The sequence below is a fragment of the Chiloscyllium plagiosum genome, unplaced genomic scaffold (genome assembly GCF_037043375.1).
Source record: "Chiloscyllium plagiosum isolate Xiang-an unplaced genomic scaffold, Cpla_swu_hap1 HiC_scaffold_39, whole genome shotgun sequence".
NCBI classification, from domain to species: Eukaryota; Metazoa; Chordata; class Chondrichthyes; order Orectolobiformes; family Hemiscylliidae; genus Chiloscyllium; species Chiloscyllium plagiosum.
Genome location: NW_028270177.1, coordinates 39108654 through 39133473, shown reverse-complemented (window position 1 = coordinate 39133473; position 24820 = coordinate 39108654). Strand labels below are relative to the sequence as shown.

The 24820-nt window shown below is 47.0% G+C and overlaps 1 protein-coding gene across 1 annotated transcript in view; it reads right to left on the bottom strand.

Annotated features, from left to right (window-relative positions):
• mthfs (5,10-methenyltetrahydrofolate synthetase (5-formyltetrahydrofolate cyclo-ligase)) overlaps positions 1-22736 on the bottom strand; it is a 61624-nt gene extending 38888 nt beyond the window's left edge. The window contains exons 1-2 of the mRNA XM_043677637.2: positions 22553-22736; positions 21061-21322 (exon numbers count right to left, since the gene is read on the bottom strand). Coding sequence (XP_043533572.1) covers positions 21061-21322; positions 22553-22705 — 415 coding nt within the window. The 5' untranslated portion in view covers positions 22706-22736. The remainder of the gene's footprint in view (positions 1-21060; positions 21323-22552) is intronic.
• Between the last annotated feature and the right edge of the window lie 2084 nt (positions 22737-24820).

Sequence of the window (24820 nt, the reverse complement as noted above, 5' to 3'; positions counted from 1 at the left end):
TGTCTCTTTTCCCTTCCCCAATACGCTCACACTCGTGCACATCTCTCTACACCCTGCCCCAGCACACACACACTCATGCAGCTCTCTCTTCCCCCACCACGCGCACACACTCGCGTGTCTCTCCCCACCCAACGCGCACACTCGTGCACGTCTCTCTTCACTCCCAAACGCGCACAACTTGCGCACGTCTATCTTCACCCTCTAAATGTGCACACACTCACACGCGTCTCTCCTCCCCCCCCGCAAGTGCACACTTGTGCACGTCTGTCTTCACCCTCCAAATGCGTGCACACTCGCACACGTCTCTCTTCGCCCCCCCAACCTGCACACACTCGTACGCGTCTCTCCTCCCCCCGGCAAGTGCACATTCGTGCACGTCTTCACACCCCAAACCTGCACACACTTGCGCACATCTCTCCTCCCCCCGCAAGCGCGCGCACACTCGCGCGCGTCTCTCTTCACCCCCCAAATGTGCACACACTCGCATGCATCTCTCCTCCCAAGCGCACACACTCGCGCGTCTCTCTTCCCTCCCGGTAAGCGCACACACTCGTGCACGTCTCTCTTCAACTCCCCAAAGGATACTTAGTCGCATGTGTCTCTCCTACCCCCAGCAACACGCACACGTCTCTCTTCTCCCCCCCTCAACGCGCACACACTCACATATGTCACTATAATTGAGACATAATTACCAGGTGCCAACACATCCCTCAAACACACACATGGAGCACATGGGTGCCTCAAAACCATATTCTTGCACGAACACGCATGTCCCTTAAACACACATAGGCACACAGCCCACAGACATACGTCCCTCAAAAGACACATAAGCAAGCACACGCACACGCGTGTCAAAAACACACGCACATCCCTCAAACACACGTGCGTCCCTCAAATACATACGTGGTACATGTCCCACAAACACGTGCACACCCCTCATATACACAAGTTCACGGGCGTCCCTCAAACACAGACATGCACAGGCACATTACACGAACATACATGCTCACATGTGTGCCCTTCATGACACTCAGATATGTGCATGTCCCTCAAACACACACACAAACTTGGCATAATCCTTCAAACACACACACATGCGTGGTACACGCACATCCCATAAACACACAAGTGCCAATCTGTCCCTCAAACACACACACGTGGAGAGCACAGGCCCCTCAAAAACACACGCATGGGCACATGGTCCACAAAGATACATGTTCGCATGCTCAAGCATGTCCCTCAAACATACGTACGTCTCAAACATGCACATCGTTCAAACACATCCGATTACACACACGTCCCTCAAACACGCTTGCGCACATCTCCCCCCCAACATCACCCGCACCGTCACGCATGTCTCCACTGCCCTCCCAACACACATATAGTCACATGCATCTTTCACCCCCCCATATAGTCACATGCATCTTTCACCCCCCCAACACACGCGTCTCTCCCCCACACCACAATGCGCGCGCGTCTCTTCCCCTCCAATGCACGCACAAATTCAAGCACGTCTCTCTCTCTTTCCCCCCAACCAATGCCCACACACCTGCAGGCGTCTCTCTCTCCGTGCTCCCACCAACACACACATTCGTAAGCATCTCTCTCCCTCTCCCCCAGAACGAGCACATGTTCACACGGGTCTCTCTTCCACCTCACGCCCCCCCATGCGTCCACACGCATTTGCGCGCATCTCTCTCTCGATCCCCATCAATGAATGTGCACGTCTGTCTGTTTGTCTCTCTCTCTCCACCCCCGCACCAATGCACACATACACTCGCACACGTCTCTTTCCTCCACTGTCACTACACACACACTAGTGCGCGCCTCTCTTCTCCCACTCAACGCACGCATACTCGCACTCATCTCTCTTACATCCCCAACAACGCGCACGTGTCTCTCTTCTCCCCACCAATGCACATTCCCGCGCACGCGGGTCTCCCTTCCCCTCCCCAAGGTACACACATTCACGCGTGCATGTCTCTCTTCCCCTCCCCAACACGCGCACAGTCGCGCGCGTCTCTCTTCCCCAACACACACACACACATCTGCGTGCATCTCTGGTCCTCCCAGCATGCAACACTCGCACATCTCTCTCTTCTCCTCCAATGCGCACACACTCGCATGGCTCTCTTCCCCCACCCCCCAACGCACACACACTCATGCAACTCTTCACCCTCCAAAACGTGCACACTAACATGTCTCTCCACCCCTTACAACTCGCACACTTCTCCCCTCACCATGCGCACACTTGCATGCATCTCTTCCCCCCATACACTCGTGAGCGTCTCCCTCTCTCCACCCTACACACTCGCGTGCGCCTCCCTCTCTCCACCCTACACTCGCGCGCGCCTCCCTCTCTCCACCCTACACACTCGCGTGCGCCTCCCTCTCTCCACCATACGCACTCGTGCGCGTCTCCCTCTCTCCACCCTACACCCTACACACGCGCGCGCCTCCCTCTCTCCACCCTACACACTCACGCGCGCGCGCCTCCCTCTCTCCACCCTACACACTCGCGCGCGTCTCCCTCTCTTCCCCCTCCACACACTCGTGCGCGTCTCCCTCTCTTCCCCCCCCCACCACACTCGCGCGCGTCTCCTTTTCTCCCCCCCACACACTCGCACGCATCTTCCTCTCTCCCACCCACACACTCGTGCGCCTCCCTTCTCTCCCCTACACACTCGCGCGCATCTCCCTCTCTCCACCCTACATACTCGTGCGCGTCTCCCTATCTTCCCACCCCACACACTCATGCGTGTCTCCCTCTCTCCCTCCCACACACTCGCGCGCGTCTCCCTCTCTCACCCCCACACTCGCGCGCGTCTCCCTCTCTTCCCACTCCACACACTCGCGCGCGTCTCCCTCTCTTCCCACCCCACACACTCGCGCGCGTCTCCCTCTCCCCCCGCACACACTCGCGCGCGTCTCCCTCTCCCTCCCCCCGCACACACTCGCGCGGGTCTCCCTCTCTCCCCCCGCACACACTCGCGCACGTCTCCCTCTCTCTCCCCCCGCACACACTCGCGCACGTCTCCCTCTCTCCCCCCGCACACACTCGCGCGCGTCTCCCTCTCTCTCCCCACACACTCACGCGCTTCTCCCTCTCTCTCCCCACACACTCACGCGCTTCTCCCTCTCTCTCCCCACACACTCACGCGCTTCTCCCTCTCGCTCCCCCCCCCACACACCCGCACACACTCGTGCGCGTCTCTCTCCCTCCTACACACTCGCGTGCGTCTCCCTCTCTCCCCCCGCACACACTCGCGCGCGTCTCCCTCTCTCCCCGGAACACACTCGCGCGCGTCTCCCTCTCTCCCCCCGCACACACTCGAACGCGTCTCCCTCTCTCCCTCCCCACACTCGAGCGCATCTCCCTCTCTCACCCCCCACACACTCGCGCGCGTCTCCCTGTCTCCCCCCACTACACACTCGCGCGCGTCTCCCTCTCTTCTCCACCCCCCCCCACACACACACACTCGCGCGCGCGTCGCCCTCACTTCTCTCCCACCTCCCCACACACTCGCGCGCGCGTCGCCCTCACTTCTCTCCCACCTCCCCACACACTCGCGCGCATCTCCCTCTCTTCTCCCCCCCCCCGAAACAGACGCGCGCGTCTCCCTCTCTTCTCCCCCCCCCCCGAAACAGACGCGCACGTCTTCCTCTCTTCTCCCCCCCCCCCCCCCCCACACACTCGCGCGCGTCTCCCTCTCCCTCCCCCCGCACGCATCTCCCTCTCTCTCCCCCCGCACACACTCGCGCGCGTCTCCCTCTCTCTCCCCCCACGGACTCGCGCACGTCTCCCTCTCTCTCTCCCCCTACACACTCGCGCGCGTCTCCCTCTTCCCCCCCCCGCACACACTCGCGCGCGTCTCCCTCTCCCCCCGCACACACTCGCGCGCGTCTCCCTCTCTCTCCCCCCGCACACACTCGCGCGCGTCTCCCTCTCTCTCCCCCGCACACACTCGCGCGCGTCTCCCTCTCTCTTCCCCCGCACACACTCGTGCGCGTATCCCTCTCCCTCCCCCCGCACACACTCGTGCGCGTCTCCCTCTCTCCCCCGCACACACTCGCGCGCGTCTCCCTCTCTCTTCACCCCGCACACACTCGCGCGCGTCTCCCTCTCTCTCCGCCCCGCACACACTCGCGCGCGTCTCCCTCTCTCCCCCTACGGACTCGCGTGGGTCTCCCTCTTTCCCACCCACACACTCACGCGCGTCTCCCTCTCTCCCGCCCACACACTCGCGCGCGTCTCCCTCTCTTCTCCACCCCCCCCCCACACACACACACACACACACACACACACACTCGCGCGTCGCCCTCACTTCTCTCCCACGTCCCCACACACTCGCGCGCATCTCCCTCTCTTCTCCCCCCCCCCGAAACAGACGCGCACGTCTCCCTCTCTTCTCCCCCCCCGAAACAGACGCGCACGTCTTCCTCTCTTCTCCCCCCCCCCACACACTCGCGCGCGTCTCCCTCTCTCTCCCCCCGCACGCGTCTCCCTCTCTCTCCCCCCGCACACACTCGCGCGCGTCTCCCTCTCTCTCCCCTCGCACACACTCGCACGCGTCTCCCTCTCTCTCCCCCCGCACACACTCGCGCGCGTCTCCCTCTCTCTCCCCCCGCACACACTCGCGTGTGTCTCCCTCTCTCCCCCTACGGACTCGCGCACGTCTCCCTCTCTCTCCCTACACACTCGCGCGCGTCTCCCTCTCTCCCCCTACACACTCGCGCGCATCTCCCTCTCCCCCCCGCACACACTCGCGCGCGTCTCCCTCTCTCTCCCCCCGCACACACTCACGCGCGTCTCCCTCTCTCTCCCCCCGCACACACTCACGCGCGTCTCCCTCTCCCTCCCCCGCACACACTCGCGCGCGTCTCCCTCTCCCTCCCCCGCACACACTCGCGCGCGTCTCCCTCTCCCTAGAATATAAAAACAAATCTACATATTCTGTATAACTATGAAGCTTTGTAATGCCATCAACATGCTGAAATGTATATCTAATCAGTTTTGTGGTCCTCTCTAGGAAAAAGCAACTGAAAATTGGCACACGAAAACCGGTGGATCTTCATTGTGCAAATGAGTCTGAAAAGTGCAAAGTAAACCAAATGATCAGAGCACAACATAAAGTTTTGAAAAGAGCTATCTGCACCACACAGGCTCAAGCAGTTCAAAAAGGGAAATAAAGCTTGCTGTGTTATATAGGCTGACAATAAAATAAATGCGAGAGGATGTTGGTTAAAATTTTCCAGAAATGCATATGTCACTATAATTGAGACATAATAACCAGGTGCGAAAGCATTAACACTCAAACATTACAGATTGCCATGTGGCTGAGTGCAGAAAGCCCACAGTCGAGAAAGCTTAACTCAATTTGGGAATACACAGATTGTTGATAATTGCTCCATTCAAACGATAGAAAGATAATGATTGAGTTAAGTTCAGCTCCACACGCTTTGATCAACAGAGACATATGTGGTCAGAATACATTTGGTATCATACAGAACATGAACCCTCGCAGCATCAGGAGGCCACTGGAGGTTGATTGAGGTCACCACAGAGTAACTAATTTGAATCATTTCTGAATTTCAGCAAGTATGATAAAGGGTAGTTGACATTATTCTACAAATTGTAATAGCAATGTAGATTCAATTCCAGAAACAGTTACAGAACACATTTTGTCAAATTGCACCAGGAGTGAAAGAGTTACAATAACATATCAAAAACTAAGAACAAACAATACAACACAGGAACAAGCCCTTCAACCCTCTGAGCCTGCACCGATACATTTTGGCTTCCATACGAATTTGTTTTTCACGTATAGGATCCCTCTATTCCCTTTCTATTCATGTATTCGTCCAGGTGTGTCTGCTTCTACCAGCGCCTTTGGCAGCATGTTCCAGGCACTTAGCATCCTTTGTTTGAAAAACTTGCTTCACACATCTCTTTTAAACTCGCATCTAGAACTTGTGTCCCCTAGAAATTGATCCTTTCACCCTGGGAAAAAGCATCGTACTTTCCACTATATGCATGCCATTCACAATCTTATAAACTTCTATCAGGTGACCCCTCAACCTCCTGTGTTCCAGTGAAATCAAACCCAGTCAATCCAACCTTTCTTTATAGTGAAAATTCTCCATACTAGGCAACATCCTGGTAAACCTTTTCTGTACCCTCTCCAAAGCATCCACATCATTCTGGTAGTATGGCAACCAGAACCGTACACAATAAAGTCAGAAGACCTGTAATCTCTCAAACAGGATGGATCATTGGTTATCTTAAATGAGATCAATTATTGGATGGAACTATTTTTTTCCATAAATACTGAAGGTTCTAAATGCCCAGCAGAAGCAGCTAAAGATTCTAGTGGATAATTCCTGTAGACAAGGAGCAGGACTAGCATATGATTGGAAATGGGTTCTGGTAGATTTAAGGATGAGTGGAAATGGTCCAGACTGACTCCAAAATGTAGAAAGCCCCATACCCCAAGTAATTTCCAGTCTGGACTTGACATGAATATCAGTCTGCTTGAGGAACACAAAAAGACACTGTACAAGAATCTTTAAAAACAATCATTTCACAGTAACTCCATTCAGATATTGGTGACACAGTTGGTGACACAAATCTCGGTTAACTTTAGAAGAGATCAGTACTCACTTCTGAGGGACAGGATTTACACATATTTGGAAAGGCAAGGACTGATTAGGGTCGCAGGTAGATAGGATAGTGAAGAAGGTGTTTGGTATGCTTTCCTTTATTGGTCAGAGCATTGAGTATAGCAGTTAGGAGGTCATTTTGGGGCTGTACAGGACATGGGTTAGGCTACGTTTGGAATATTTTGTGCAATTCTGGTCTCCTTCCTATCGGAAGGATGCTGTGAAACTTGAAAGGGTTCAGGAAAGATTGGGGTTGGAGGATATAGGGAGAGGCTAAATAGGCTGGGGCTGTTTTCCCTGGAGTGTCGGGAGCTGAGGGGTGACCTTATTGAGGTTTATAAAATGATGAGGGGCACGGATACACTAAGTATTTTGCCTGTCGTGAGGAGTCCAGAACTAGACGGCATAGGTTTAGAGTGAGAGTAGGTCAGAGGCTAGGAATACTATAGCAGGCAACTTTTTCACGCAGAGGGTGGTGCACATTTGGAAATGAGCTGCTAGAGGAAATGGTGGAGGCTGGTACAACTGCAACATTTAAAAGGCATTTGGATGGGTATAGGAATAGGAAGAGTTTAGAGGGATATAGGCCAAATGCTGGCAAATGGGGTTAGATTAGATTGGGATATCTGGTTAGCATGGACGAGTTGGACAGAAGGGTCTGTTTCCGTGCTGTACATCTCTATGATTCTATGACTGCTCCCATTTCAGTCAATCACTCTAGTTTCTTAGATGTATCCACCTCTGGACTCCCAAACTGCACTCCAGAACTCATTCCCTCCCGCTGAAGGTTATATTCTCACAGAATGCTAGAAATGGATTTCATCACAATTGTCATGTTGCTGATTGTAGGAACCGATAGTGGGTAAACCGGCTGCTATGCTTTGTATATTGCAATCACGACCACACTTTAGAAGAGACCAATTAAATGTAAAATGCTTTGTAATGGCCCAAAATCAACAGAAGTGCTGCATAAATGCAAGTTGTTACTTTCTATGCATTCAGTTCTGGTAACACCATTCAATGTCATGGGGCAGTGGTTAGATTGTCTCTTATTAGTGATGGTCATACCCTGGCATTTGTGTGGCACAAACATTATTTGGCACTTGTCAGCCCAAGCCTGGATATTGTCCAGATTTGTTGCATTCGGACATGGGCTACTTCAGTGTCTGAGGAGTTGCGAATGGTGCTGAAGATTATGCAACCATCAGCAAACGTCCCCATTTTTGACCTTGCGACGGAGGGTAAGTCATTGATGAAACAGCTGATGATGATTGGGTCTAGGACACTACCCTGATGACCTCTTGCAGAGTTGTCCTTGAGCTGAGATGACTGATGTCCAACAACCATGACCATCTTCATATGTTTCAGGTATGACTCTAACCAGTGGAAAGTTTGCCCCCAATATCCACTCATCCCAGATTTGCCAGGGCTCCTTGATGCACACTTGATCAAATGCAGCCTTGATGTCAAGGGCTGTCACTCTCTCCTCACTTCTGGAATTCAACTCTTTTGTCCATATTTGAATCAAGGCTGTAATGAGGTCAGGAGCTGATTGGCCCTGGCAGAACCCAAATTGGATTCACTGAGCAGGTTATTGTTGAGCAGGTGCTGCTAGATAACTCTATTGCTGACACCTTCCCTCACTTTACTGAAGTTTAACAGTAGACTGATGGGGCAGTAATTGGCCAGGTTGGATTTGTCCTGTTTTTTATGTCCAGGATGTTCTTAGTCAATGTTCCACATTGTCAGGTAGATGACAATGTTGCAACTGTACTGGAACAGCTTGGCTAGGGGAGCAGCACATTCTGGAGCGCAAGTCTTCAGTATCATTGTTGGAATGTTGTGAGGGCCCATAGCCTTTGCAGTATGCAGTGCCTCCAACTGTTTCTTAATACCATGTGGGGTGAATTGAATTGGCTGAAGGCCAGCAGCGGTAATGCTGGGGACCACTGGAGGAGGCCAAGACAGATCAATGACTTGACACTTCTGGCTGAAGATGGCTGTGAAAGCTTCATCCTTACCTTTTGCACTCATGGGTGCACTGTTGCAAACAACAGCAAAATGTACAGTTGACCAAGATTTTCTTCAGAGTACTTTCTGCACCATCACGGAATCCTCCCTGGAACTAAGACTGAAGCCCTATTACAGTTAGAGGTGCAGAGTAGTAGCACCTCTAAGTAAATTCCAGCCACCAAGAACTTTAGTTCGTGAACATGTGAATATACAGTAATGCAAGATTCTCAAGAGGAGTTTGGAATTCATCTCTGCATTACTTCATCTGTGACCGGTTTCATGCCAATAAAATTAATTATTCCAATTAGTTCCAGATTGCTGAAGTTCACATGGCATTGGTTGATTGCAGCAAGATATCCTCTGAGGAACTGATTGATGACTGTGTAGTGCCCCACTGTGCATTAGTATCCCTTCATTGCCAGTTGCTTTAACTTTAAATCATTTTGATGTATGAGAATATGGCTCACCTTGGGTCTAGATTAGAGTGATGCTAGAAGAGCACAGCAGGTCAGGTAGCATCCGAGGAGCAGGAAAATCGATGTTTCGGGCAAAGGTCCTTCATCAGGAATGGTGGCAGGGAACCTCCAGTGTGGAGAAATAAATGGGGGAGGAGAGGGGTGGAGCTGGGGAGAAGGTAGCAAAGAGTACAATAGGTGGATGGAGGTGAGAGGGGAGGTTGGAGTGGATAGATGGGAAGGGAGATTGGCAGGTAGGACAGGTCATGGGGACGGTGCTGAGCTGGAAGTTAGGAATTGGAGTAAGATGGGGGGAGGGGAAATGAGGAAACTGGTGAAGTCTACATTGATGCCCTGGGGTTGAAGTGTTCCAAGGTGGAAGGTGAGGCATTCTTCCTCCAGGTGTCGGGTGGTGAGGGAGCGGCGGTGGAGGAGGCCCAGGACCTGCATGTCCTCGGCCAAGTGGGAGGAGGAGTTGAAATATTGGGCTACGGGGCGGTGGGGTTGATTGGTGCGGGTGTCCCGGAGATGTTCCCTAAAGAGCTCTATGAGGAGGCGTCCTAGCCAACTTTCTAAATTTCTTAATACACTGACACCTGGTGGGGAAATTATTTATAATGACAATGACACCAAAAGAATTAGAACAATAAGCAAAATAAACTTGAACAAATACCTTTTTATTATGAACTTATACTATCAGTAATGCCGAATGCACTAAGGGTTTTTAGGCTGCAGGTTTTTTATGTAGACTGCGTGCAGGGGAGGAAATACATCTTGGGATCTTTTCTTTGTTCATGAGACGCAAGCATCACAGGCAAAACTACCATTTATTGTCCATCCCTAATTATCAGTAAAAGGTGCAGGTGAGCTGCCTTCATGAACAATAACACAGTATGGGATGTAGATACCCCCACAATGCCATTCAAGAGAAAGTTCAAGGATTTTGACCCAGCGACAGTGAAGGAAAAGTTATGATTAGATTCCCTACAGTGTGGAAACAGGCCCTTCGGCCCAACCAGTCCACACTGACCCTCCGAAGAGTAACCCACCCAGACCCATTTCCCTCTGACTAATGCACCTAGCACTATGGGCAATTTAGCATGGCCAATTCACCTGACCTGCACATCTTTGGACTGTGGGAGAAAACTGGAGCATCTGGAGGAAACTCACACAGACACAGGGAGAATGTGCAAACTCCACACAGACAGTTACCAGAGGCTGGAATTGAACCTGGGACCCTAGTGCTGTGAGGAGCTTTGCTAATCACTGAGCCACCATGCCGCTCCGATTCAGAATGGTGTCTAACAGAGATGAACCTACAGGTGATGGTACTCTAATAGGTCTACCATCATTGTCCTTCTAAATGTTAGTCATTGTCAGCTGGAAGCTGCACTCAATGCGAGTGGAGAGTATTCCACCACACTCCTGACTTTTGACTTGCAGGTGGTGAACAGGCCTGGAGAAATCTGGAGATACATTACTTGCTGCAGAATTCCCAAACTCTGATCTGCTTTTGTTAACCCTAGTAGTTAAGTGAATGGTCCAGTTTAGTCAACAGTAACCCTGAGAATGTTGATGGTAGGGGATTCACCAATGGTTAACAACATATGTTTACATAGTTCCTTTACATTATAGTACATCCTGAGGAATTTCAAAATCATACTGTGCAACATCAGCAAGCATTAGGATAGATATTCAGAATCTGGATCAGAGATGTGGGTTTTAAGATGCATCAAAAAACAAGGAAAGCAAGGTAGAGGGGTAAAGAAATGTGCAGGATAATAATTCCAGAACACATCAATCTTGGCACAGCTACTTATGTTGAGTGAGTAAAATCAAAATTGCAGGAGGCCAGAATTAGACAAGTACAGACAGCTGAGAGGGTAGTGTGATTGCAGGTAATTAGAGTTAGAAACTTGGCCTGCTGAAATTTGAGAACAAGATGAGAATTTTAAAATCAATATGTTTCTTGATCAGTAATCAACGTGAATCATTGAGATAAATTAGATTCAAATTAGTTGAGGCACACACTCAAGAAGGTAGAATGTGGGCAAGCAGCCAGAATTAATAGTACTAAATACATGAATGAGGGTGTCACCAGTAGCTGAGCTCAGACAGAAGTGAAGTCAAGTGATGTTGAAGAGGAGGAATTAGTGATTAGTCTTGGCGATGCTATAATTAGAAGCTCAGTTTGAGAACCACTAAGACACAGATGTTGCTAAGGGGCAGGAACAAATTACTGCAGATGCTGGCATCTGAACTGAAAATTATAAATGCTAGAGATCACAGCAGGTCAGTCAGCATTCATTGAGAAAGAGCAAGCTAACATTTTGAGTCTAGGTGACTCTGATGAACTTGCTCTCTCTCCATGGATATTGCCTGACCTGCTGTGATCTCCAGCATTTGTTGTTTCAGTTGCTAAGTGGCAGCTTGTAGTTGAGACATGGGAGGGGGCAAGGAGAAATCCTTGTCCAGAGGTTAGGTTACAGGTAAAGAAAAGTAGCTGTTGCACACAAAATATGACATTTAGATAAATTAAGGGATTAACAGATGATGTTGTAATCAAAACATATGCAAGGCGCCTCCTCAACCAGTTTGAAGGCACTGTTGGATCTTCAGAACAATCAGATAGACCAGGTCAAGAAAGGGAAGTGAAGAGGCAGTGAAGTTTGGGATTGGGGGAGGGAAATTTGAGAGCTAGTGCCAAGAGATTCTCAAGAGACAAGAATTGTTGGAGTGCAAAAATTTCAGGATGAGAGTGTTTAACGGATAAGGTAGCCCAATTATAAAGAGATAAAAACAAAACAAAGTTCTGGATTAGACTAGGGTAGATTTGCAGAAAATGAAGGAGAGTACAGATGTGAAGTAGAGGAAGGATACAAAAGAGGAAATTGCTAAGACCTCAAATTATATTTCAGGACATGCTCAATGTCAATATGACCTGCAGACAGGAGAATGGCCAATGTACAACGTCTTTTTAAAGAAAGACAATAACTATTACAGGACTGTTAATTTGACATTTGTGCCAGGGATAATTTTATTGTCCTTAATTAAGAACGTTGCTTCTAGTAGTGTTGGAACTTGAAAATGCTACAAAAATAGCTGTGTGAATTGGCTAAAATGCAAGACAGAACATACTACAGTAAATGTAAGGCAAGATAAATCATAGTAGTAATTAAACTCTGAATGAAACCACAGAGGGAATGTGGGGGCCATATTCACTGGATATTAAAAGCAGCACCCAAGGCTGATCAGACTAAAAGAATTAATAGAATTTTAAATTTTATCATAAGGTCAAGAATATGAAAGATTATAGATAATTTAAGTCAATATTCAAATTTACTAGTATGGGTGACAAAACATCTGAAAATGAACCTTCCATAGGAACTTCGGACCAAGATTAGGCCATTCATCCCTTCGAGCCTTCCCCATCATTCAATGAGATCATGGGCTGATCCACTTCCCCCATCAACTTTGAATTCCTTGTCTATGTCTTTATAGAAACACAGCTGAAAAGTGTATAAGAAAGTAAACTGAAGCCAATTTCCTTAAGTATTAAATAATCTTAAGTATTAAAACATTCACTCACTTTTGGAAGTAGACCTAGAAATGAATCAATAAATTGGTATCATTTAGCCTAGGTCCATTATTATATGTACTTCTCCATTCAGTTAACAAAGTTAAGAAATACAGCTCCTTGACCTAGCATTGTCAATTCCACCTACCTCTAAACGCAAAGAGTTCAACTCTCATTAACTCTCTGCAGTTTGTACTGTTAAGGATGAAAAATATATATTGTGAGGTTTTATGGAAATTGTTCATTTAATTATTCAGTTAAAAATGCAATCAAATTAGTATCTATTGTACAGAAAACCTTAAAGTAGCTTTAAAAGCAAATGAATGAAAAAGTGGACATTAAACAAATATGTTACAGTATGGTTTACAGCTTCAGTCTTGGGGTCTGCAAGCACCCAGTATCCAGTTTTGTTGCAGGGTAGAACAAGCACTGTATGGAGGCAGTGTTTGTGTCAGAAGGAAAACACTACTAGGAAAGAAGCACCTCTCTCTGGCTAGGAACATCACCAGCTTCCTTCCAGAAAACAATCACAATGGAACGCAAGTGGCTCTTGCAAATATGATCATAAATAATACATTTTATTCATAAAATTGTTAATGCCATCACAATCATATTGTTAATATTTGTCAATGTCATTCTTATGATTAAAGGAAACAGGTGTCGGGTGTTAATTTTCTTTTTCTAGTTCATTTAACTAGGTGGCAGCTCTTGTGCTGCAGTGCTAATATCCCTACCTCTCAGCCAGGAGACCAGTGTTTGAATTCAACCTGCTCCAGAGGTTTGCAACAATATCTCCGACCAGGTTTATTAGAAAATATCTACATTCACATAGACAGTGGCTTGTGGCTCAGTAGTATTGACCTCACCTCTGAACAGAAAGTCCTGGTTGAAGTCCCACCTGCTCCAGAGATATGTAATAATATTTCTGAACAATTTATTCAAAAATATTTGCATTTAAATAATAAAAAACCATAATAGTGTCAGTGGGAAGAAACCTGTGAGGCTGAGTAAGTCAATGCGCTCTATTCACTAAAAAAGGTTGTGTCTTGCCTTCTATTTCATTAGCTAGCTTAGAATCTACTGACATAATGCTTACAGTTTTTAGCATCATGAGATAGTGTTAATGATGCACACAAAACAATCTCAGATGAAGGGCTTATGCTCAAAACATCGATTCTTCTGCTCCTTGGATGCTGCCTGACCTGTTGTGCTTTCCCAATAACACACTCTCAACTCCGAAGCCAATTTGTCAAGCTTGTTAAAATTCCATCCAAATTGAACTTGGTGAAAAATTAGATTCCCTAAGGTAACATTCGACCTACGATCACAAAATTCACTGCAGACACACCAATAAAAAGGAACAAATGTTACAACAAACCAAGAGTCATTTATTTTCCTTAACTTTTTTCCATAGTATGTTTATGAAGCCAATGTTCCCACTGTTGAGGAGGTAAGTAGTCCAGACATGAGAGGAAATCACACTTTTAACTTGGAGCTTTTAACATCAGAATCCAAATCCTGAAGGAACATACAGTTTTACATAGTTGGAGGAAGTCACAAAGGTTGAGCAGCGTATTTTGAACACAAGGATAAAAGATATAAATTGAGGTGCTGGGAGCCAACATGGACTAGTGTGCACAAGTATGAAGGGATGAATGGAGCTTGGTGCAAGTTAGCACACAGGCGGCAGAATTTTGGATCTCTGAAGAGTTGCATTTATGGAGGGTGGAAAACGCTGAAATACTCAGATTTGAAGGCCAATAAAGGCACAGGTGAAGGTTTTAGGAGATGCCAATAAAGGCACAGGTGAAGGTTTTAGGACCACAAAACATTGAGTGTATATGGTGTTAAAAAAAACATTCGGGGGATCCAAGATGGCGGCAACCCAGCAAGACTGAGTCTATAGTGCTCCTCCCAAGACTTGGGTACAGTGGGTCACCCACCCCCTACCACGCTCACCAAATCATTTATAATAGTTGTGTAATTTAATTAGTTGTGTAATATTACATTTAAACAATTTAATCCTAAGTAAAAATGACTAAAGGGAAGGGAGCCGGCAGCTCTCAGCAAGCAGGAACCCCTCCCCCACCCTCTCCTGCTGCAGCAGAGGCGTCCACAGCCACCCCGGGGGACTTACTTACAGTAACAAGCCTTGCAGAAATGATTTCCAAGCTGGATTCAAAGATCGATGCCTTTATTGCAGAATCCAGAAATCGTTGGGAGTCGCTCTCGGCCGCGCTGCAGAAGCACGACCGAGAAATCCAAGAAATTGAACGCCGAGTCGGAGGGGCGGAGTTAAAGGCCGCAACCTCCGAAAATACCGCTCAATCGGCCGTGGATCAGGTCCAGACTCTCGAGCAGTGAGTCCGGACCTTGGAAAATCATATTGACGACCTCGATAATCGAGGTCGTCGAAAAAACATTCGTTTGCTGGGCCTTCCCGAACGGGAAGAGGAAGGCCAGCTTACAGCATTCCTGGAGCAGTGGCTGCCACAGCTTTTAAATCTGCAAGCTGGATCAGGCCAGGTAAGGGTAGAATGGGCCTACCGGGTAGCAATACGTGGGCCCGGCTCGAACCAGCGCCCGCGCCCGGTCCTGTTCCGGCTGCAGAGCTACAGGGAGAGGCAGATACTCCTAGAAGCTTCTAGAAATCTCGGAAAAGACCCCCAAGCTATGATCTATAAAGGATCCAAGATCATGTTATTTCAGGACTTTTCCCCGGCTCTGGTTCGAAAGAGGAAGGCATTCGACGAGGCGAAGAAGCTTTTAAGGGACTTAAATATTCAGTACTCCGTATATATCTTTGGATCACCAGAAAAGGCTAAGGAATTCTTGGACTCTCTTAGATAAACTGTAAGACATAATGGATGTTGGTCTGCCTTTCCCCCCGCCTTGGTTTATATCCCCCCCTTTTTTTTTCTCTTACCTTACTGTTTAATATTATCATGGGGGGTGGGGAGAGGGATTTGATTTTCTCCCCCCCCCCCCCCTTGGGGTTGTTTTCTGTTATTATTTTATGTATATATGAGGGATGTATGTATATATGTGTGTGTATATATATATATAAAAGCTGGGGGGTTTGGTTAATGTTGGTGGGGGGGAGGTGGTTACCTTATTCAATTTTACCTCTGTCTCTAGGAGCGGGGTTGTTTTCCCCTTATTATTTTGTATTATTATATTTAATTATTATTTGTTGAGGTGGTAATTTTATAGTTATATGTTTATATATGGTATTAACATTACCAAATATATCCAGGTGTTGGTATGGGGGGGGAGGGGGGGTAGGATGCTCACTGTTAAGTCTAGCTTTGTATTATATTTGAATTCTCCTCATTTTATTGAGGAGTGCCTGTGTCAAGGGTGGGGCATTGGTTGGGAGAGGATATGATGGACTTTTGGAGAGGAAGTGACATCCCCTGGGAACAAGGGGGAAAGTCTCCACTGAGATACGTTTTATATTTTTTTATTTAGAAATAGGTTTTTATTGTATTGTTGTGGGTGTATTAAAGAGGTTTTATTTTTGTAAATTTTATATGCTCTACGCTCGGGATGTTCTGGATAGAGTTCCCCCTCCCGAGGGGTCTCGGATTGGCCCAGATGATTATGGTTGATCAGTCGGTTAAGTGGTGGAATGTCAAGGGGAGTAATTCGCCAGTCAAAAGGAAGAAAATATTATCAAATCTTAAGAAGGAAAGAGTTGATATAGCTCTCCTACAGGAGACACACCTGTCAGATAAAGAACACTTGAAATTACGACAGGGCGGATTTGATCAGGCCTTTTTTTCTTCTTTTAGCTCAAAAAGCAGGGGAGTTGTTATTCTTGTTCGGAAGAATTTCCCTTTCAAAATCCTAAAGCAGATAAAAGACGAATCTGAATGATATATCTTGATTAAAGCACTCATAAATGGAGAGGAATATGGGATTTTAAATTTGTACTGCCCCCCCCGGCACACCCCTTTAAATTTATAACGGAAGCCTTTTCAAAATTGATGGCTTTTGATGCCCGTCATATAATTATAGGGGGAGACTTTAATTGTATTATGGATCCCGAAATAGATAGGATTCCCAAGAGTACTGCAGGAGTATCTCCCAGATCTAGACAATTGATGGATCTGAACAAAGAATTAGGATTAGTAGATGTATGGAGATGTCTTCATCCACAGGGCAGAGATTTTTCTTTCTACTCTAATCCACATAAATGTTATACCAGAATTGATATGTTTTTTGCCCCCTCGATTTTTTAAAATTCCATATCATCCTGTAAAATAGGTAGTATAGCAATTTCCGACCACGCTGCTGTATATATGGAAACTAAGGCGAGGAACAATGGGGTATCCCCTCGGCATTGGCGTATGGACCCCTTCCTAATGAAAGATAGTAAATTTGTAAAGTACTTCTCTCAAGAATTTAAAACTTTTTTAGAAATTAATTCAGGTACAACTAGCAACCCGTCAATGATGTGGGAGACCATCAAAGCTTACACGCGAGGCTTGATCATCTCCTACTCAGCGACCCAGAAGAAATTAAAGGGAGAACAACAGCGTCTGTCTTGAAGCCCGCTTAAAAGCGGCTGAAACAGCATACACTGATAGACCTTCTATTATTAAATTGCAAAGGATTACAGCTCTTAGGACAGCTCTAAACACTACGATTACTCAAACGGCTAAGAGGGAAATATTATTTGCAAAGCAAAGGTTATATGAATATGGCAACAAACCGGGTAGATACTTAGCATTTCTTGCAAAGAAAAAAAAGCCCCTCAGACTATTACATCTATCAAGGAAAGTACGGGTATTTTGACTCATGATCACAAAAAGATTAATGCGATCTTCAGAGAATTTTATTCTGAGTTATATAAATCACAGGATTGTGAAGATAGGACGAAGAGGATGCAGTCATTTTTTTTTAAATTTGACTTTTCCAGGCCTAACTCCGGAACAAGTATCGGTCCTAAGTGCTCCTCTTACACTCCAAGAAATACTTGATGCAATTAGGCAACTTCAGAATGGTAAGGCACCGGCCCCAGATGGTTTTCAAGCTGAATTCTATAAAGAATTTACAGAAATACTGGCTGGTCCACTTATGGACATGTATAACTATGCATATAGTCAGGGCTGTCTCCCGCCTTCGCTGAAAGAGGCAAATATCTCTCTTATCCTTAAAAAAGGAAAGGACCCAGAAGATTGTACATCATACAGACCAATATCCTTGCTAAATGTAGATTTTAAAATCCTCTCTAAAACGTTAGCACTGAGACTAGAAAGGATACTGCCACATATTATAAAGGAGGATCAGACGGGGTTTATTAAGGGCCGTAGATCATCCAATAATGTTAGAAGGGCTCTGAATATGATTCAAGCCTGTCATCAGGGAAAGATACCAGGAGTAGTGGTTTCATTAGACGCGGAAAAGGCATTTGATAGGGTCGAATGGTCATATTTGTTTTACACATAGGAGAGGTTTGGCGTTGGACAGGTGTTTACCAAATGGGTCTCAACATTGTATAGTGATCCCAAAGCAGTTGTGGTTACCAATGGATTAGGTTCGGATAGCTTCAGTGTGGGTAGGGGCTGCTGTCAGGGATGTCCCCTCTCGCCATTGTTATTCACGCTAATAATTGAACCACTAGCAGAAGCTATACGAGCTGATCCTAATATGGTGGCCCCAAGGATTGGTACAGGTAAACATAAAATTACCCTTTATGCAGATGTTCTTCTATTCCTCAGTAACCCTCTGATGTCCTTACCTCGCCTAATCCAAGTTATCAATACATTTAGTGCATTCTCAGGCTATAAAATTAATTTTTCAAAATCGGAGGCTATGCCAATGGGTGGACTTGCTATGATACCCCGCTTAGCGGATGGATCCCTTTTTCCCTTTCGCTGGTCCCTGGAGGGCTTCTTATATTTAGGCATTTTTATTACTCCAGTATTTGGTCAGTTGTATAAGGCTAATTTTGTGTATTTATTGGAAAGGATAAGGCAGGACATCCAGCGATGGGGAGACCTACCAATTTCCTGGTTGGGTAGAATAGCACTAATCAAAATGAATGTCCTGCCCCGTCTCCTATATCCTATGAGAATGCTTCCGGTGATGCTGCCGAGGATGGCTTTATGTAAATTATATGGCTGGCTGAGTTCCTTTATCTGGAATCATAGGCGGCCCCTCATTAAGCTGAAGAAGCTACAGCTTCCACAGGCAAGAGGTGGATTGGACTTCCCAGACTTTAGCAAATATCAGTTAAGTTCCCTATTAAGTTACATAGCTGATTGGGTCTTGTCTGATCCACAATCAATCTGGTTGGACATCGAGGCTTCTCAAGTAAAATACCCACTTATTAACCTTTTATTCTCAGACAAGAGGAAAATCATTACAGATCACTGTAAAAACCCTATAATACTAAATACAATCAAGGCTTGGAATATAATGCGGCAAAATGAGGGCAATTCACATAAAACATCCCCCTATGCACCGATAGTGGGAGCATGGGGATTCCAACCGGGGTTAACAGATGCCACTTTTAAACTCTGGAGATCCAGGGGTATCTCATGTCTAGGGGATCTATTTAAAGATGAGGTCCTGATGTCTTTTGAACAGCGTCAGAAATTCGGATTACCCAATGGAGACCTCTTTTGATACTTCCAAATTCGGGATTATATACAGAAGAAGACTACGTTATTAGATAGTCTTTATAAATCCGATAGAGAATGTAGTGTCCTACGACCAGTGAGGGTATCTTCCATCAGTACTATTTATCATTTACTACATGATGAAGTATCGGGAGATATGGATAATCTGCTTAAAACATGGGATCAGGATTTGGGACTAGAAATCTCTACAGAAACGTGGAATGATATTTGGGAAAATGCTAGAAGAATTACTATTTGTAACAGAACCCAGGCTATCCAGCTGAAGATACTTCATAGGGCCCATATAGCACCGGTTCGATTGGCAAAATTTAAGGCAGGAGGATCTCCAATGTGTCCTAAATGCAAAATAGAGGTGGGCACTCTTGTACATTGCTTATGGACCTGTCATAAGATCCGTAGATATTGGACTAAAGTAGCAAGTACCCTGACAGAAATTTTAGGAACAGAAATTAAAGTGGACCCTGTATCTCTCCTCTTGGGCTTTTCGAACTTTCCCTCCCTAGACACGTACGGGAAGAGACTATTTTCTATTCTTTCTTTCTGTGCAAGGAAAAATATTTTGGTGAACTGGGCGGCTGAGGGCCCCCCTGGACTTTCAAATTGGCACAGATTAATTATGGAATGTATTCCCCTTGACTTCCTTACAAATATGGTGCACCGAAAGACCGAATTATTTTATAAAATATGGCAGCCCTTCTTGAATTACATAAATACAGATATTTCGGCTATCCTAAAAAGGGCTTTTATTTAATTGAGATTACAAACCTGGCTGGTCCGGGGCCCCTCGGGGGAGGAATCCCGCACGAATACGGGTTTTATTACATCTGATGCTAACACATTCCGAGCATGTAAGAGACTTAAATATACACTCTGGTTAGTTGTAGGTTAGATTAGTAGATAGTTGAGTTTTGTTGGGTTTTTTTTTCTTTTCTTTGGTTTTTTTTGTTTTTTTTGTTAAATTTTGGCTATTGTATATTTGAGCTAATTGTATATCAATGTTTATATCTGAGAGTTTTGTTTATTTTTGTAAACTTGTAAAAATGTTAAATTTCTAATAAAAATATCTATTAAAAAAAATTCAGAGTCAAGTAGAATACCAAAGATTTTAGAGTCATAGAGATGTACAGCGGAGAAACAGACCCTTAGGTCCAACCCGTCCATGCCAACCAGATATCCCAGCCCAATCTAGTCCCACCTGCCAGCACCTGGCCCATATCCCTCTAAACCCTTCCTATTCATATACCCATCCAAATGCCGTTTAAATGTGGCAATTATACTAGCCTCCACTACTTCCTCTGGCAGCTCATTCCATACACGTACCACCCTCTGCATGAAAAAGATGCTCCCGTCTCTTTTATATCTTTCCCCTCTCACTCTAAACCTATGCCTTCTAGTTCTGGACTCCCCCACCCTAGGGAAAACACTTTGTCTATTTATCCTATCCATGCCCCTCATGATTTTATAAACCTCTATAAGGTCACACTTCAGCCTCCGACACTCTGCAAACTTACTAACTATACCTCCTATGCTCGCATCCAAATTATTTATATAAATGATGAAAAGTAGTGGACCCAGCACCGATCCTTGTGGCATTCCACTGGTCACAGGCCTCCAGTCTGAAAAACAATCCTCCACCACCACCCTCTGTCTTCTACCTTTGATCCAGTTATTTTAGTGATTAAAATCCTAAATATTCAGTACCAACCTGAGGTTAAAGCTTCTTCCTGCAAACCATCTTCAGCAGGCTGGCGAATGTTCCAAGATGTCAGAGAAAGGTGGAGGATTTCTTCAGCAGAGCCCAGTTTCACCATATCCATATGGTTGGTTCCAGATTTGTATCGAGGAATGAAACATTCCTTCCCACACTGGAAAACATCTTTTATAATATCTTCAGTCTGTATTTCATCAGACATGCTCAAAAAGACCGCAATTCTTTGGCAATTCTTGTACTTGGGGTGAGCGATCAGCTGAAACAGAATGACAGATGTGGTCAGTAGGAATCCTAAGAACATTGGAAAAGTAGGAAGCTATTTAGCACTTTGTGCCTATTCTTCCAATGAGATCACAGCTGTTCTGTAACCTAATTCCATAAACACACACCATATCCCTTAATACTTTTGTTTAATAAAAAGCTATCAATCGCAGAGTTAAAGTTAATAATTGATCGAGCTCTCAGGTACAATTTATGGAAAAACACTGCAAACATCTGCCACTTTCTGTAACGGTCACTCCCAACATATCTCATTCTAATATTTAGACAATGTCTTAGTTCTAGACTCGCCAACAAGCAGAAATTGTTACTATATATTTTATTTGTTCATCTTAATATCTTGAAAACAGTGATTAAAATAACCACTCAACCTTCTAAACTCCAGATAATACAATTTAAGGCCAATATATGCTTTACAAGGTGCGGTGCCCACAAATGCACATCTGTGTGGTACAACCAGGGTGGAGGGAGGGGGGGAGGGGGGGGAGGGGGGGGGGAGGGGAGGGGGGGGGGAGGGGAGGGGAGGGGAGGGGAGGGGAGGGGGGAGGGGAGGGGAGGGGAGGGGAGGGGGAGGGGAGGGGAGGGGAGGGGGGGGCAGGGGGGGGGAGGGGAGGGGGGGGCAGGGGGGGGGGGGGGGAGGGGGGGGAGAGGGGGAGGAGGGGGGAGGGGAGGGGGGGGAGGGGGAGGGGGAGGGGGGTGAGGGGGAGGGGGGAGGGGGGTGAGGGGGAGGGGGGAGGGGGGTGAGGGGGAGGGGGGGAGGGGGGTGAGGGGGAGGGGGGGAGGAGGGAGAGGGGGGAGAGGGGGTGAGGGGGGGAGGAGGGAGAGGGGGGAGAGGGGGGAGAGGGGAGAAGGGAGGGGGGAAGAGGGGAGGGGGAGGGGAGGGGAGTGGAGGGGGGGAGAGGGGAGTGGAGGGGGGGAGAGGGGAGTGGAGGGGGGAGAGGGGGGGAGTGGTGGGGGGGCGAGGGGGGAGGGAGAGAAGGTTTAGGGGGGAGGGGGTCAGGGGGGAGGGGGAGAGGAGCGGAGCAGGAGGAGAGGGGGTCAGGGGGGGGAGGGGGGTCGGGGGGGGTGAGGAGGGAGAGGGGGGTTGTGGGAGGAGGCGGGGCCTAGGTTGTCTGATTGAAGTTGCTGGAAACCCTCCTGCGGGGGTTGGGTCTGCTCCAAACGGCGGGAGATGGCGGTGGGCGGGTGTCTCCCCGCTGTCACTCACCCGCCGGCTGACGGCTTCCGTCTGCCTCCGTTTCTCGGCGTCACTCAGCGCCGCCACCTTCCGCTTCATTTCCAGTCGCAGAGCCTTTTTCGCGGCTCTCAGCGCGGCCATGTTCCCTGGGCTGGGAGCGAGCGGCGCGCCACCGGCTTCCATCAACAACGGGAGCGCGTGTTGACCAGGAGCCGGACTGTACCTTGACCCCGGAGGCTCCGCCCGTCAGTCTAACCACGCCCATGGCATCATAGCCCCGCCCATCGGTCCGACCTGACCATGACATGAACCGCGCTGGCCTGGAACCTGTACCTGAGCCTAACCGAATATAACCTCAGCAATAACCCTGCCCCTGATCTTAACCATAGTGTTGGGCTGCGGTGGACATGGTTAAAAATCATACTACACCAGGCTGTAATCCAACAGACTTATTTCGAAGTACAAGCTTTCTGAGCATCCATCCAAATAAACCCGTTGCATTATAACCTCATCTTCATGCAAATCCTACACTGACCCTTGGCAAGCATAACCACTGCCAACATTCTCAAAATAACAATTTCTACAGTTAACACCTAACATGATACTAAAACTGATGTTTCTTTTTAAATAATAGTGACTAACAATGTGGCATGTCTTGAATGGGGTCAACCAGAATGTGAGGCTGGTCAAACTAAGAGTGAGATAGGTTCTTTGCTATTTAGGAAATTTTGAGAAGCAGATGATTTTTCTTTTTCAGTTAGAAAAAGCAGCTTTCGGGATCAGAAACAATCGATTGTATTAAATGAAGCATCACCTATGTTCTGTCAGCAGAAATGACCCTAAGCTTCTGGTTGCCTGCCACTTGAACACACCACTGTGTTCCTTGGCCAACATGGTTGTCTCGGGTTTGTTACAGTGTTCCAGCGAAGCACAGTGCAAGCTGAAAGAACAGTACCTCATTTTCCACTTGGGAACCCTGCAGCCTTCCGAACTTAATATCGAGTTCAACAATTTTAGGGCTTGAACACCTTCTCCTAAATCTTACCCCAATCCCTACACACCAAACCTTGTCATCACATGGCCTGCTATCACAAACAACCAGTTGTCATCCACTAAAGGTCCCCATTAGCAACTATTCTTTTTCTCGGATGACCTGTGCCTATTTCTTTTCTACCCAAGTGTTGTTTTCACTCTCTCTGGGATCCATCTCCACTTGTCATGGAGCTCCTCCACCGCCAAATCAAGTCCACCCACTAACTGAAGGAAGATCGCCTCATCTTCTGCCTTGGAACCCTTCAACCAAATGGCATCAATATCGACTTCACTAGTTTCCAAATCTTCCTTCCCCTCACTTCATCCCTGATTTAACCTGTCCTACCTATCCATCTTTTTTTCCACTTATCTGCTCCACCTTCCCCACTGACCAATCACAATTACGTCCTACCTCCATCTACCTGACCTGCTGTGCTTTTCCAGCACCACTCTAACCCTGAGCTTATCTGCCTTGCCTGTCTGGCTTCTTGCATTGAAATAAATGCAGGTTAATTTATCCATCTTACCTCGTTCTCTGCCTTGCTCTTGCCTGCTTTGACCATTCAACTTGCTTCAGTTTTCAACCGTACCAGTCTCAGACTTATATCTTTTACAGTACCCCTACTCCCCCATCTTCTCTTATTGCTTTGAAGCCTCCTGAGTAGCACTGAGCAAATCTCATCACCAAGATATTGGTCTCCTTCCAATTCAGGTGCACACCATGCTTATACAGGTCACTCCTATCCCAGAAGAGATTCCAATGATCCAAAACTGTGCCCCCTGCAGCATTTCCTCAGCCACACATTTATCTGCTCAATCCTCCTACTCCTATTCTCACTAGCACATGGCCCCAGGTGTAATCGAGATATTGCTATCCTTGAGGATCCACTTTTTAAACTCCTGTCTAATTTCCTACATTCTCTCCTCAGAACCTCATTCCTTTCTCTTTCCATATCATTGGTACCAATGTGTACAACAACCTTCTGCTGGTCCCACTTCCCTTTGAGAATATCTGCGCCCTCCCCTCCTGGCACCTTTCCCTCCCACTGCATAAATTGCAAAAACCTGCGCCCTCGCCTCCATCCAAGGCCACAAAGGAGCCTTCCACATCCATCAGAGTTTTACCTCACTTCCAAACATGTCATTTATTGTATCTGTTGCTCCTAATGTGGCCTCCTCTACACTGGGGAGACAGGACGCCTACTTACAGAGCGCTTCAGAGAACATCTCCGAGACACCTTTACCAACCAACCCCATCACCCTGTG